The sequence below is a fragment of the Bombus fervidus genome, chromosome 6 (assembly GCF_041682495.2).
Source record: "Bombus fervidus isolate BK054 chromosome 6, iyBomFerv1, whole genome shotgun sequence".
NCBI classification, from domain to species: Eukaryota; Metazoa; Arthropoda; class Insecta; order Hymenoptera; family Apidae; genus Bombus; species Bombus fervidus.
Genome location: NC_091522.1, coordinates 10,347,100 through 10,364,411, shown reverse-complemented (window position 1 = coordinate 10,364,411; position 17,312 = coordinate 10,347,100). Strand labels below are relative to the sequence as shown.

The window sequence follows — 17,312 nt, the reverse complement described above, 5'->3', positions numbered from 1 at the left end:
GAAACGTTACACACTATGCTGAAAACGTCGGTGCTCATTAGTATTCTAGGAGAAATGGTTGAAGACAAAAGGATGGTATCTGCAAAGCTCGTGTGTAATTCGAGAACCGTGTCTCGCAAACTGCAGAAATCGAATGCCACGGATACTAGCTTATTGCTAATCGATAGTATGCTGTGTTTATACAGAATTTCCCCTGGATAATGGAAAGTGACACTTATAATAATCACGCGTCTCATATATGCAGTGCGTAAGTCTTAGAAAATTAAAATTAAAATATCTTTCAAACTTTGATTGTAATATATTGAATAATAATATTATATAATCATATTAATATAACAATAATAATATAAAATTTCAATAAATCGAATTGACCTGTATATGTATAAGTATAATTTTTGATACGATTAAAAACTAAATAAGTTTATTAAATTATTAAAAATCTTATCCAAATATAGTTAAGTTCATTGATTTCAGTATTTTGAATAAATAGCAATAATAATAATTTATTTCATTTTGACGTGGATTTTCTTAACGAAAAGCTCGACTCGCTTACGATTTTTTTAATCACACACTTTCTCATATGATCTTCTCATTCGTCCTTCTTTTATTCTTACGTTATCCTTAACCCAGTTACTACATAGTAAAAGTTACAGAGCACGCCAGAAGTTCTTCCTATTCTAAAACTATTATTTCCGTCAGCAGCCCCTATTGCTAACCGTCTGCTTATTGCACCTTTTAATCTTGGGTATTTCTTCCACCATTTCTTTCTTCGTCTCTTTCTATCCTTATTCTTTCCTGTTCCTATCTTTCATCCGTCAGAATCTTTTCCACACTCGTGTTGTATTCTTTCTACCCCGGTGCAGTCTACCACCAGATGTTTTAACGTCCCAATATCTTTCTTGCAGATTTTACACATTCTTTCCTGTCCCGACCTCCGATATTTGTTCTCCTCTTCTACGTTTCCACATGTCACTTAAACTGTGATGCTTTGGTTTCCTCCTTCTCTGTTTTATTTAACTAGCGCGCTGACATTTTGACACCTTTCACACACTTATACAGAATAAATATTATGTACATCGAGTAAAAATTATTTTAGTTTTCAATGATATAGATTTACCTTAGAAAACTAGAAGGAGAAATTTAATAACAAGCTTACTTTGGACGTTGCTATTAATCATGGTTCTAAGCTAACACTTCATTAAACTTGGTAGATATTGTGTTGTGTTGCAGTCAGTATCAGTTTTCCCAAGTGAAGTTTTCTTCTAATGACACGCGAAAGCTCTAACGACACGTTATTTAATAACTGTTGTTATTTAACGACTGGTGTTGTTTAATAATTTTAAGTAAAAAGAGGATATCGTTAAATTGGCAGATTTAAATGAAGGTCGTCGAATTATGAATATTAGTAACGTATGAGTATTATTAGTAATGTATATTATATTTCATGTGCTTTATTGGCGAGATAAATCGAGAAATAAAAATTTACATTCATCAATTTGTACATTGGAATTCGTATATTGCATTTTATCGTGCATCATTCAATAACGTAATGGACGCCATCAGATTTATCGAAACGTAGGTTCTTCAAACATAAATTCAATATTCATATTATGTGATGTGATACTCTTTAATCAAACGTGTTTTTAGATTTCATTAATTAGAAACGTACAGATTTTCATAATGTAATTTCCTGCGATAAATTAAGAAGCTTTTCTTACTTATTGTTAATTTATTGCTTCGTTCGTACGAGATTTAATAACTGTGCGAACAAATGATAACGATATTGTTACTAAGAGAAGAAATGATTTTGCAAATGGTTACCGCGTGTGAACGAACATTTTGGATGTAATTTATTTTGAGGTATTGAGGTATTGAGGCTAAATTTCGAAGACAATCAAATAGCAAAACAGATAATATTCATCTTTACTTTAACATTGTAATTTTATACTCATGTTATTAATCCTACGATCCCTGAGACATCCTGAGACCCAAACTCTAATATTGTGGCAACTGTGAATTGGCATCTTCAAGATCTTTCACTATATTTGACAAAATCATGCCCTTAATGGTTAAAAATAGACTCAACTCTGGCATAAATATAGAATATCACTTTAGGTGAAATCAATAATCTACGATTATTTAAAATCTCGAAGTCTTCAAATCTTGAAAATATCTCATCGCGTTAAGTAACTGATTTAAATTTATTTGTGTACATCATTGAAGCCGCTTGACCCTGTTTTTAAACATAACATGATCCGCATGTTTGGCTGGGCGTAAAGAGCTCTCGAAAACACGGTAGCGGCTTTTAGAAACAATGGATCTGACTTTACTGCGATCCTTTCTCCACGATCAATACGTTGCTCATTTTTAATTAAAAGTCTATACGGAGTAACGAACGGCGTATGGCGTAGCTCACATCAGTTACATCTGCTTTCTCGCTGATTAATTAGCACCGATTGAATCTACCGCACCACGAAGCGTCATCGTCGTTTGTTGAAACCCGGAATCGTATACCGGAAGGAGGAAGAGCGCCGATGTAACAAAGGTGTCGTCAGAGTTTCAATGCGGATACGTTTGCCATTTCGTTATTAGGATTGCGAATTTGGTCTGCGCAGATACGTATATACGCTTATGTATTTTCAACGAACAATTCTTATACAAGTACAAACTTGTAGTATAATATACTTTTCGCAGTTTCTTATGGAAGTACAATACCTATAAAGAAGTACAGTAATTCATTCGGACACGTTGGACAGTAAAGTGTACTGGTATTGGATACCGATGAAGGAAAGTAATCGATAGAAACGAAATATCAACCACTTTAAACTTCGTATTCTTCTTTTGTATCGTGGAGGAACAAACTTTAAATTGGCAATTCCGTGTTGCTGCCGGTTGCTTCTGTCCTCGTTCGTCGAAAATGCAAGAATACATCTGTTTTGTAGGTCATAGGAAAATCGAAAAATTAGGTGTTGATATATAGGAATATTTCTAACGTCCGTGTCTCATGTAGATTTAATAAAAAATCAATAGGAGTATCGGAAATAATGCTAAGAATATGATTGCAACGAATAAATTGCTAGGATTCGTATAATTTTCTTTTCTCTAGTTCCAAGCATACCACGATATACTTTTACACTTATGTTCGTTTTTGTGTTTTTTTTTTTCACGCTTGATATAAATATGTAAAAATCGATAATGTGGTTATAACGAAAGTAAAAGATATTTATCTCCAAGTTTCGTTGATCTCGCGTCGAATGAAGCGTTTATATTCCTGAATTTCATAGAACTAGTGAACATTTTGTCGAATGAACAGGGCGAAGTTCGGTAGCTTTAGCAACAAGATTCGAAAAGTATAGACTACGAAGCGCTTAGAGAACTTTGGACATTTAGTCAGTGCACGTCATTGCATGTTTTGCAATGCGATTTCACGTTAGATTCGTACTAGTTTCCTCGCCACTCATCCCCCGGTTCGTGTTTGTTAGTTCTCTTAGCTCTTTGTGCATATATGTGCATGCATATGTGAACGCGAAAACCGGTAGCCGTAAACAAGCCGTTTACCCTTGGATTTCGTACGAGCTTTGCCAATAAATTCGCGTTACCATTTCTCTTGGCAGAAGTTTAACATTCATGACGTTTGCGCATAAACATGATCAAGCTACAGCAAGCACTCGAGACGAAGATTGGAAATTATCAATTGATTATGCAACAAATAATTATAGTGTTTTACCGTTGAATTGCTTGTTAGTTCGTTTACTCTACGTACATATACGAAAGCCACTTCGAACTGTTAACGTTTGTCGTAGACAATTTTTATGTGTATATCATATGCAGTATATGAAACATTCTAAGATTTCAGCATCACTGTAATGAGAGTCGAATATTATAACAATATCGGCAAAGCTTGAAATAATTCTGAAAGAAAACTGTTAGAATTTAATCTTGAAGTTAAGATTAATAATCTGTGGAAGACACAATGTTTATGTTGAAATAATATTCAGTGATGTTTATTAAACAGAACTACAGAACCAAATGTATATAAGCGAGTGATATAATTAACAACGTATACAAGAATTGTTGATTGTTGGCCAGTTACTCTCAGACTAGACTTAGATAGTGACCCATGATCCCTTAAATACTTTTGAACCCGACTCTCTATACAGTAACAAGTATGACCTGTGTAAGTGTCCTGTTCAAATGCCTGTGTGGGTGTCTGTGTAAGGGTACTTATGCTTATGCGTGAAATATCTTTGTATTTCAACAAAAACAATATTTAGTGATATTTAGTGTAAGTATATATTTTGCTTTAACTGTACGACTGTGAACTTCATTTTGCAGTGCAATTTATTGCAATGTAATCTATCCAATTTATTAGATATGTATGTTAAAAAATGTTTCCATGTTATTATAATGTAAATTGATGTAACAGAAAATAAATAACAAGTTGAATCTCTTCTAGTTTTTAACTCGCGATTAGGCCATTTTCATAATTACTAATACGATTATATTACGTATTTAATAGGTTTTCTAAATACACGTGCTTTGATACACTTACTTGTTAAATGTTACTCTTGCTAATTAATAAAAAAAAAGTATTAGTAAAAAAGAATGATTGTAATAATACTATGATATATTTATCTTTTCTTTTCGTAAAATATTTAGTTGAAATTGAGAACATCTCAAGACGAAGGATAACAGGAACTCCTTTCTGATAAATCAGTGGTATGGGGTCCGCACCAAAATTGTCTCGCTGAAACGAATCGCCTTTTATTCGACGTAGAAAAAAGATAACAGAGACAAGGGTACGAGTACATCATCGCAGACATTGTCATTCGCGGCTAACAATGTGACAGTCGCTAAAAAGAAAAGCTTTTCCTTGCATCATTGAAATCGACTGGATGCTTTACGAGTACTCGTTTTCCTTCGTCAAAGTGAACGAACAAGCTTGTCAAAGCCTGTGAAAACTTTCTGTCTATTGTTACCTTCTACGATGAAAGATCATCGAGTAGCTCATCGATTTTCTAGCTGTCGTACTATACCGGCGACTCTTCAATTCGACAAATTAATTGTCAACTATATAGGTTAAGCTGTTTGATGTACTTTGTACAAAGGTAAATATCGGAATTTCTTGTAACACGATTGTACGATGTACAATGAAGCGTATGATGCGTACTTGTAACAATTTCAAATGAACGTGTTCAAATGACAAAATATTATACTGCTACTCGATCTATGTTCGAACGTATATATATGTCGGAGATGAAAGGACACCGGAGCCTTTCTTTCGGAATGTTTGGCAAAGTGCCCAATACTTTAGTTCAGACTTCTTATTATAGCCATAATTAAACAATGAAACTGAGAAATAGCTGTTTATGAGTTAAGTCAATTATGATTAGCCGAGATTTATGACAGTGGGCTTGGGCTCGAAGTGACATAATGGGTCACTGAACGTAGCCACGGTCACGGGAGGGACGTGTACCTAACAGAGGTATAAAGTAATTAAATAACTCTCCTTAAAAACAGGAATTGATCTGAGGAATACGGAGAGGAGTATATAAGGGCAGTTCCACTTGGACTGAGGTGCAATCCGATAAGTTCGACTAGCCCAGTGAACAGGTACATCGAGTTCCTAATCGCAATCGTCATCCCGTTGACCGTGTATTCGTTATCGAACCTAAATTCATCGTCATAGACATCTCGATCACTCAATCATCGATATCACTTGTTAACCTTTGCAATACATTCGCTTCAATCAATATCCTCTGGTATACAACAATGATGGACAACTCGCAGAAAGATTCATTACACGCCCCGTTTTCCAAAGACGACCCGACATATATATATCTGTTCTTTTTAATTTAATATTAAAGCTAACAAAGTAATTTCGACGCGAATGATGAATGCACAATAAGGAGAAAATAATTATAACTTTTCTTTTACAATATTTCTATATACGTAGTTCTCAGGCAATACAGCTGGTGCTTTGCCAGATGGTCTATGGAACGAATATGCTTTCGATGTTCATGAAACATGGCACAAGAGTAATGTCATATGGAGAAAATTACAGGAATAGTATGTACAGATGTAAGTACGTAATAGCTGATAAGATTTCATTTTATATTAACTAACTCGTAAGAAATGTTGTAAAGTACCGATTTGTGTTTTGAAACTTTGAGATTCTGTACTTCACTAACTGTAATTTAACCGCGAGCAATGTTCTTCTTTGCCGTGAAAGTTTTTTAATTTAATTTATCGCGATGTATTTTAAAATTGCTTTTTGATTTATGATATTTTAAATTGCGCTTTATACCGAGTTTTATATCGAATCGTACTCTAGGGAAGGTTTATGAATTTAACTATGTACCAAGGGTTGCGCATTAAATTTCTAATTAACGTATTGGTGTAATATGTAACACACGAACACAATAATGTAACGTAATGTACTACCATTGTGCAAACTTTAATCGAATTTTAATCAAAGTTCACGCACGAATATTTGCACGATAAGGAAATCTGCACAATAGGGAAAAATTCATACCTGAAACATTCGATCTACTTTTTCTCGCACACCCTCATGGTCCATATTCGGGTCAGAAAATTTCCCCATCAGCTCGTATACAGCTGTCACGATGTCCGTCATTTCCTCCCTTGTGATGCAACCGTCGCCATTGATGTCGTAAAGGGAAAACGTCCAGCGCAGCTTCTCGTCGATGGAACCACGAGACAGTATGCTGAGACCAGTAACGAAGTCCTACAACATCGGAATAAAATTGGTCTTTGCTGTATTAGATACCATATCTCGTATATTGAAATTGTTTGCTGTTTCGTGCACGGACAAAATATCCATAATAGAGAACGAAGAGGGGAAACAATAAAACGATATGAAATATGAATATTGGAAATGAGCATCGTGCGTTAAATTAACGTACCAGAATATTCAGAATGGAAGTCAGTCTATAACTGTTACAATACAAATTTAAACAGTTAAATTATAAAAATTCACGTCATAGCTTAAATGATTTTGGTTAGACACGATGATTATTATTATAAACGATTACAATCTTCCGTCTTTCTTTTTCTTTTTTATTATCAATGTCGGAATTTCATTTATTAAAAGCAAAAGTTGTTTTCGTTATTCTTGGCTCTCGTCAATTTTAATTAATATTATTGATCATTAGTACAATTAATATAATCGCGTTTCGAAAAATAAAATTTCGAAATTGTTGATATATTCAGTTGCTGCGTTACGAATATCATAGGAATTGAAACGCGATGAAATATTCACGATAGAGAATGGAAAAGGGAATAAAATACGACGAACATCGTTCGTGTGTTTAATTAATGAATGAGAAGTCGATTTAAATAGATTATCGTGGATTTAGCTTGTATACTTTCGTTAAAATTCGATTTACACCTTCATTTCGATTGGATGATACTATGCCATAGAATATAGACTACAACTAATGGTATGCCATTTAATTGGGAAAACCATTGATATCTAGAGCTCTCTATCACCTAGGGAACTGTTTTATTGAAACAGCCCATTACGAAGAGATTTAAAACTTGTTTTTCTATCAATGTTTGTAGATATATTACACAACGATTTATAATAGATCGATCGGCTTTGTTTACTGTATTTAAGTAATTTATTTATTAAATTGTACTAATTATATTATTTATTGCATTGAAATTACATTTCACCTAACTTGTTTGCTCGTACGTGATCTCGACTTTGAATCATTTAATTTCAAGGTATTTGATTTTAATTTGTACAATTAATGATGTTTCCACAGTAAAATAGACGAGCTTCTCTATCTCAGAGGCATGACAATTTTCGTTTTGGAACAAGAATGTAAAACATATCGAATTATTCACCGTTTCTTACACCAGTTTTGTCATTACCCGACCATACGCATTTTCGTACTCCGCGTTACTGATATCGCACAAAAGATAGTGATTGAAATAATGTTTTCGAGTTGCTCGCGCTCGATACCAAAAAATAGACGTAACGAGAAATCCATTAACGTAACAGACGTTGGTAGCCGTTGTATCGCTTTCGTAAAATTTCGATTTTGTTCACGCGAGAAGGAGATTAAATCGAAATCAAAGTGTACACGCGAAAAGCCCATTTAATCGCGCGATAATTGACTGTCCGACGATAACGACAGATACTACATCGTCCCACGGGTAATAAACTTTAATGCCAGTTCGCCAACTTACGAGCCGGAAACTCGCCACGACGTGAAAGCGTACACTGCTGCTTATAAGTACGTGGACAGTTTGCAGGATTTTTATTAACAATACGCGAATGTATTACTAAAATATGATGCACGAATTAGCGGTAAATTGACGATGGAAAACGATATTTACAATCTTCTTATGAAATCAACGGACATTAACGATCATAAACATTAACACACTTTCATCGATTTATAATAACACTGTGTGGATTTTACCAAAGCGTACGAATTAATTTAGTGAAAACCAAGAAACGGTGATCACTGTTATGAAAGATTGATTTGTACCTTGATTCATTTGACTGAAAATCGATAGATTCTATGGAAACTATCTTCGCTATGAGATTCTACCCAACGATTTAAGTGGACGCGGTTTCTCTGCGATGTGAATATTTTATTAGAAAACTTAAATATATATATCGAAACTAAAGGTACTAGAGTCTTTTTCTTTTTGTTTTCCTAAAAAAAGGCAAACACGGAGAGGGTTCGTTTTTGTTACGAGTTGTTCATTTGTAATTTTCTAACTAAATTTCATTCTGTCAAAAGGGTTGAAATACATTGAGCAGAAAACCAGGAAGCCGAAACGTCGTTTTGCTTGTCGGGAAAAAACGAGCCATGGATCGACGTTGCTCCGAGTTCTACATTTGTGACTTTGTAAATAAATTACGTTCTGTACAAAATTAAAATATATCGAGCGAAAATGAAAAATGCCAGAGAATTATCGCTGTAAATAAAACGTGGGCGCTACGCGTACAAGTAGCTCGAACCACAGGCTAACTATTTCCAATGCAGACGCAATAATTATTATGGAAATTCTAGCAGAAGTTTGAATGGCGATAGAAGATGGAGGAGCTGGCTCGTAGTAGCTTTCGTCTCTGTTCCATTGTACCACTCGTTCACGCTTGACTTTACGCCGGAAGAGAATGATTGCAGCGACACTGTGTCTCCGTTTCCGTACGCTCTACATATGCGAAAGCGCAATTTCGACTACACTCACCAAGAAAAGTGGGCATTGACGTTGCATGGCGTTTTAAAATAGACCAAGCGTTTCGTGCTTTCAGCGAAATTTAAATTATCACAAAAAAGGGCTCCATTAAAGATCAAAAGTGTAAGATCGTTTAACGTGACAGTGTAAATATTTCTAGTTAGTAGACGATATTTGTTCTGCGTAGAGATTTCTTAATTTCTCGAAAATTCTGTGGATATTCTATGATCCCAAAGTTATTTTCATTATAATTTTTATGTCGGTATTACTTTTGATACGTTAAAACGAGGTTACAGATATATTAATTTAATTAAAACGTTCAATATTTATGTATAATTTTAAATACATATTTATGTATCTTCATTCGCAGGAAAGTATAACATGATTTGATAATTTGTACATGCATTTGTGCATTCATTAATCGTACATCATTTCCACCTGTGTTTTCAAAAATTAATTTTAAATTAATAACTTACTTTGCCCCTAAACATACGAAGAATTCCACGGTTCTTTTATCCAGGAGAATCTTTTAATTTTAAACGAATTTCCTCCTTTTAATGAATTAACTTTTGCAAAACGGCTTAAAGAGACAAGTACAAGCGCATAAATACTGTGATTAAAGAGACCAAAATGGTTCTCCCTTAATTTTAAAGGATACCATATCACAGTACGAACAGTACGTTGTTAGTAATTTCTTTATACATTAAAGAGATGTATTCGTCGGCGCTGTTAGCGTGGCTCATTTCGAAGAGCAAAGAGCACTAACGGGTTCGAGAGATGAAACGAGGAAAGCGAAAGATGAGAACAGGAAGCGGATTTTTTGCAAAATTGAGAGAAAAGTTTCATAAAGAGGAATTACGCAGTCGGTTCAAATTTTATCATATACCGAGAAATTCATGTTGAAGTTCGCATTTAAGAGTTATTTTCGAATTTATTTTCTTTACGAGTATAGCAACAGCAAACCGGACAGAATTTTGTTAAAAATGAACGAGAAACTAAAAATGGGAAAGGAATATGAAAATTAACAAGATGAAGCAAAAAATTCTGATTACCACGTACCTCACGATGGAATATTACGATAGTGGAATTTTAAAATAATATAGATCTTTTAACAATGTATAAAATAGATTTTAAAATAACTTTGATGTGTATTTAAAATTATTTATGAATAAATTTATCTAGTAATTTTATAGTCGATATGGTTGAAATTCAATATTTCGAGTTGTTAAAGGAAGAAAAACAGTATGAAGTTTAATTATATATTCAAAGCATTTGCTGTCTATTAATCATGAAATTTCGTTCTATGTTTCCGACTTATTATTTTTACATAGAATCATCCTCTTCTTGGTTGTATTAGCAGAAACAACCCGTATAAAATGAATATTACACATTGAATGTAGAATGTACAGTGGAAAAGTATCACGTTTCTGAGCGAATCCATAGAACACCGGGAAAAAAGCGTGTCTTGGGAAGTGCAGTTTGTTACAAGTTGTTATTTCAATTGGTTCGAAGGATATGACTTCAAAGTGCAACATTTAAACTGCAAAAGATACTGAATGGCAATCGAATTTCTGGAAACATGGTGACCTACTTTTTCTTTGAAAATACGCACGCCAGTCTGGCGATAGTGAAAAGGGAGAACGCTGAATCAGCGTTTATCATTGAACAGAATGCAGGTGTCAAAGCTTGGAGTAGGTCAGTGAAGACCAACGAACGAAGGGTGCAATTGTCGTGAGAGAGAAGAGAAACGTGAAATGCTTAAAATTATGCTATCTCTTTGGATAGCAATACATTTTAGTGACCGAAAAATATACCAAAATATGTCGTAAAAATGTAAATAACAAGAATGCTACGTTATAAGAATTATGCAAATATTTCCCAGATAATGGTATTTATAATATCATGATTTTTTAAATAAATATCAGTATTATATAGCACTGCTACTAATCTCTATACTTTTATAAGCCACGATTCTAAATATCAAGAATTTGTTCAATCTGATTTCTACATGTATAATCATTAGTTTTATCTATAGTGTTGTTTCTTGTTCTTAGATGTTACAAAGATCGAAATAAATCAGTAGCAACGATACTTAATCTTAGTTATATACAAAGTTTAAATTTCTAAGCCGCTTTTCTATCCTTATTTTGCACTTTGCATCGCGTTTTTCTTTGGAAACAAGGCTTTTTACGTATTTCTAATAAATCTTCATTTGCGTTAATCAAACTGTCCGTTCCACGTTTACATGACGTAACAGTTTAATACAGAATTAGTACAAAGGAAAACGATCGAAACTTCTAAATTTAGTTAAAGTATAATTTGAATAGTTTACAAAAAGGTGTAGATATAATATCGTACAGGTATAAAAAAAGTATATAGATACTACCTATCATCTGCACGATATCAGCGCAAGGGATAATAAAGTTTCAAATAACGAAGTTACGAAGTATAATAAAGAAAAATACATGAAAAACGTGCTTCATAATACGTTGTTACTCGGTTTGCGACTGCTATTCGCTCGTATTCTAGCCACGGGAACGCTTTCATTGAAGTTTTGATTATTACCAAGAGACACGGTATATTGTCTTCTACATGTCGTCGACAACTTTATGATACGAGTAAACGTAAAAAGCCAGGCAGCCTCTACCTCGCTTATGAATAAATTGCCTTCGTGCACCAAGACAAACGAAGTAATTTGTCGCGTACTTTATTCGATGTGGCGTATACAACGTGCTCAACTTTGCAATAATGGCTTCGACATCTTCCAGTACGAAGTAATTGAAAACTGTAAAAAGAATTAATAATAACGCCCTACAACACGAGTCACGCCGCGTACACGCCACGGCCAAAAGCACTTTGGAGTTCATGCTCATGGGACAAATTGGATTAGCACACGCTTCAATTATGGCAAATTGAGTTACGACGGCGTTTTTTCATTCGAAAGCAATCGATGGAGAGCGTTTCGTGCGTTGCTCGAACCAGTTAAAGATATTCGATGTTCGAGTTACGGGCATTTTGTCTGATCGGAAGCAGACAGTTGTAACGTTTGTTTCCGCGTGTTAATCCTTTAACGTACAATTTTTTCCGATCTAACCGGTCAAATGTGCACAATTTTGTTTCAGCGGAATTGTTCCGTGGTTATAAACTAATATATTTTTTGTATTGTTAATGCTATATTTTGTTTTTTTTTAATAAGATTAATACTAAAAGGTCGAGATGACCCAGTTCGATTATACGATAATATCTTGTAGTGATAAAAGTAAAACATTGACCTATTTGATAATGTCCCTGTAGATATACTATAAGAGCATCGTTGAACGAAACTTTTAATGGTCAATGGTTAGGAAAAGGTGAACCTGTGACATGCTTCCCGCGATTACTCGACCTATGCCCTTTAGATTTTTGTTTTATGGGGTTGTATGAAACTGAAGATGCGTTTACATGGAAAATCTAATATACATAAGCTGTTGAAGATGACCAACGAAGTTCTTGTCAATATAAAAGAATGTAAAAATTAGTAATTAACGTGTAGCGTACTAATGATTTTGGAGGTCATCTTATAATAAAAATTTCAACCTCGAATATTGAAAGATTATGAGAGAGAGAGAGAGAGAGAGAGAGAGAGAAATTATAGGTGACATAATTAATTTATTAAAAAATTCATTATGGCATAAATTTTAATTTATATTACATTTATGTTATACGCTTATTTCAATTCGTCAAATTCAATAATTGCGAATATATAATTAATTTTGAGATTCACTGTATATTCTATTACTTTTACCTTTACCTTGCTCTTTTTAATTTTCACATTCTTAATAATGATGTGTTTGCCAACTTTGTTTTTGCGTAAAGTGAGCGTAATAGCGAACATTAATTTCCAATTTGAACGAAGCTGTGTAGTGAACGTGTAGGCAAATAAGCCTGTAGCGTAAGTAAGCATTATAACGCCGAAGTAGGAATGCCTTGGTCACAAATATAGGAGATACATTCGCAACAGTCCTAATCGCAAACAGCGATGCTCGCCGGAATAAATAGCGATTGTTGATTTAGGTCTTCGTGATTATGCCGCTAGCGATTTAACGTTGAACACGATTTCGATTGAGCTTAAAGGACAAAACGCATTGAGCGGGACATTGTGAATTTAGTCATGAACGTCTATGCAATGGATGATTGTTTAACGAAAATTGAATTTATCGATCAATTGAAAGACTCATTCTACTTGACCAGTACATAAAGTATGTGTCAGATTTGATTAATATTTACATCCAGTTCTAGAGCTTTTTCTAAACGATTATCGAGATAAAGTACAAACTTATTTTATCACAAATATCACATTTTTTATATTTACGTATTAACAGAAAATAACTTGAAAATAACATTGAGGCTTTCTAAAACAATACGATTGAGCTAAAAATCGGTGAACTCATTTTCGTCGTCTTGAGGGAAACGACCGGTGTAGAAGCAAAATGTGCCATCGAGTCGAAGATGGAGGAGTCATGTCGTGCTGAGATAAAAATTTCTCTACAAAAAGTATCGTACCGTAAAGCAATAGCGGTGATCTGCACGCGTTCGCAGATTTTAGGGTGAGCTCGTAATGCGATTCGGCTCGATAAGGACGTGTATTACCCGAAAGTGTTACTGGACCAATAGCAGTTCCAGTTCAAGATAATGTATGTCGTAGGATAAAGCTGTCTTCCCCTGGTCAATTTTAGAAACTGTGAAAGAAATCTGGGAACGATTCTTTGAAACGACCTGGTGAAGCATTTATATTCTGTTCTTTCACACGCAAAATTTTACAACGTAAAACTTTTCTAATGTCGATGTATTATTAACATTTAAATCCTCTTTCGTTGGTGAAACATGTGACAAGAAGGAGAAAAATGTTATTTCTTTTATATAATATCGATATATTTGAATGAAAATTATAGTAAATTCTCAGACGTGATGTTAATTTTATTTGTCCTAAAATAAGAAGCTAACATTCTATCATGTTGGAAAGTTATTCCATAATTTTGGAAGGATATTCCATAATTTTGGAAAGTTATTTCATAGAACATTCTGATAAATTTGTTCGATCTATTAACCGTAGAAAGTTCCCAGGACGTAAAATGTCGACTCAGGTTTTACTTCTCTGAAATTGAAACATTCTACTTTTAAAGAGGAAACTATGTTTCGAGAAATTTTAATACCATCGAGCAAAGTATTGGAGTTTGCATTTCACTTTTGCAGACAAATGTACAACGGTACGCATTAAGAGAAGAGGTTTCAAATTAATTCTTTCGAAATTCATAATTTTTATTTAGAATTTTATCTTAATTATCGAGTTTCAGTTAAATTTTAGTTAAAGAAGATGTGTCAGCTGATATTCTTAGATATTTTACTATGCTACCATCTTATAAATACCAGTATAAACATATACTGTTTAATTAAATTACCTAATTAAGCGAAAAAAGTAGAATGGTTAATAATGCCAATTATTAATATTAATAAAAAAAGGAAAAACGAAAGAAAATATTATACAATACAGAGCTTTATGTAATCGAACCTCGTATGGTCAAGACATACCGCAACGAGAACACAATCCATTTTCGATTGCCCGCCATTGTCAGAGCAGCAAAAAGGGCGGACGCTCGAAAGTTGACTTATATTGTTCTATAAACAAGCCTGTATATACGTGGTTAAAGAGAATCTGATAAAAGGAGTTAATTAAAGGAGGTTGGACGTCAAAGGCTACTGTAGAAGCTTTATTGTGTGCCGAAGAAAACGAAAAGAACAGACGGGAGAAAATGTTTGCGACATAAAAAGCTACTGCAATGTGTGAGCTTCGGGCAACCCGAGGTTTAATTACACAAGGTACATCTTCAGCCCGAAGCGTTCAGAGATAATTATGTTAGTTGGTAATTATCTTCGAACGACTTCCCCTCAGTTTTCTTATTTCTCGATTCTCGAAATAATAAACAGAAGGGGAGGAACGGCTGCACCGTCGGCAAATTAACCGCGAATCATCGATTAATTGGACTGCACCATCGATTGATTGGAAAACTTAGTTAGATCTATGGTGCTCGTTAGTGGCATCCTGCTAGTGGCAATTATCGTTAATCTCCGTCGAATATTTGTTCGAAGCACACTTGCCAATTGAACGGTGCGAATGGCTAATTGTACAAGGGCGACAATAATTCGCGTGATGAATATGGGACGTTGAAATGCTTGCTTCAACAAGCGATGCATGAACAACGTTTAAGCATCGGTTATATGGCGCTATTATGTGTAATTTGTATCGGAGCAAAGGAAATGGAATTTCCTTTATCGCTATCATAACGATTTTTATATTTTGCATATTAATCTTTTCATTTTTATTTCGTTCGTTAAGGTATTTGTTCTGCGAGTATAATAGCTTAATCTGACTCAACATTGTCGATTCTTCGTATGAAAACTAGGTCACTGACAATTCATGCGAAATCACACCCTTGAAGCTTTTATTTTTACAAATATACAAAAAACAGTTTCAACTATTTGACTTAACAGACGAATGTATAATGCAATAGAGATAGACTTTTTAAGAGCGTAGAACGGTGAAAAGATCAGGCTTGGACATAAACGACCCAGTTTGCCGATGTAGCGTGAAAAAATATCTTTATCTACGGAGGATTATAGGTACACTTAACGATTTTAAACGATGCATGGGATTCTAATTTATAGGAGCTAGCGGAACGCAAGTAGTTTTACCTAACGATTAATCGTTATAGTGTTAAGTAACATCTACTTTTCAATATATCGTTATTTTTTTGTATCGTTAGTGTGCGCTGGAAATATTTGATTATGCGTTTAACGTTATTGCGGTAAACGTTATTATATTACTTTATATATGGTACTTCGTTTTTGCCAATGTGTTATCGCGCAGAAATTCCTTTGTCTCGACATTGACATTTTATAATCGGTTTCGCTTTAAATCGTTGCTGTATATTTTAAATATTTTGGATTCCATGCGAAATTTATAACATATCCTCTTTCTGAAATGGTAAATATTAGGTTATATCGTTATTAGTTAAGTTATTACATAAGAGAGTTCTATTCTTTTTTCAAATATTATTACAAAATAGAAGAAGAGAAGAGACACAAGAAACATGTGTTTAGAAATACTTCTCAATGAACGTGCGCTTTAAAACATTAATCTACTAAATCTTTAGTTGTAAAAAAACATGTAATTTTAAGGATTCATATCCCTAAAGTACATAGTGGTATTGTAGATTCTTTCTTATTTATCAGAACATCTATGTCAGAGAAATTATAGTGTTCTACAGTCACGGTAGATATAGATATCACACTAAACTACACCCTTTACTTTGACTTCAATAAATCAACGTATAACACTTGCGTCTTTTAATGTTAATTTGTATTTGTACATCCTATATTACTGAATAAAATACATTTAACAAATATTTCAAGTGCAATTTTTTTTTCTAATGATAATTTAACAGTTTAAATGTTGGCAACAAAGATGCGTAACAATTGTTTGAGAGTATAGAAAGTTTATAATGGGCAATTAGATAGATAATGAGACTTTCTGTCAGTGTAATTCTGGTTTTAAATATAGTTAACGTTGCGAATTGGTTGTTTTTTTTTTCTACGGCTTGTAATAATTAGATCTGAAAGTGGCTCATTTTTTCCCTTGGAAGTAGAATTGAGTGCTTTGTTGAAAATCGATCGCAGTTAATATCCTATCCTTATTTGCACATACTTTCAACAGCTTTCCGAGTAACGACGCTGCTGATTGGATTTTAATTCAGTTTCAAAGCAAATTTTTCAGTGTTTACGATGAATCTCGATGCTTCCATATTACAGTGTCTTTATTTCCATGTTCGATGAATTTTTAGAACAGATTTTTATGACAGATTTTAAAGATTCTCGAAACAAAATTCCTTTAACTTTCGCGTACAAATATCGTACTTGTTTCTTCGTTAAAGTTAGTACTTAAATTTAGTTTTATCGCTTCTTATGTTCTTTTTTTATTTCCATAGTTTTTTTTCTAAGCTGTATAACAATAACCACTTTGAATTTTTAAAGCACACGGAGTATTGCACCTTAACCGA

General features: G+C 33.8%; 1 protein-coding gene across 1 annotated transcript in view; it reads right to left on the bottom strand.

Moving 5' to 3' along the window:
• The window catches only part of LOC139988615 (A-type potassium channel modulatory protein KCNIP1), a gene marked incomplete at its 5' end in the record, with an annotated part of 40,277 nt that overhangs the window by 3,551 nt on the left and 19,414 nt on the right, over positions 1-17,312 (bottom strand). Inside the window, one exon of the mRNA XM_072006262.2 lies at positions 6,536-6,748. Coding sequence (XP_071862363.2) covers positions 6,536-6,748 — 213 coding nt within the window. The remainder of the gene's footprint in view (positions 1-6,535; positions 6,749-17,312) is intronic.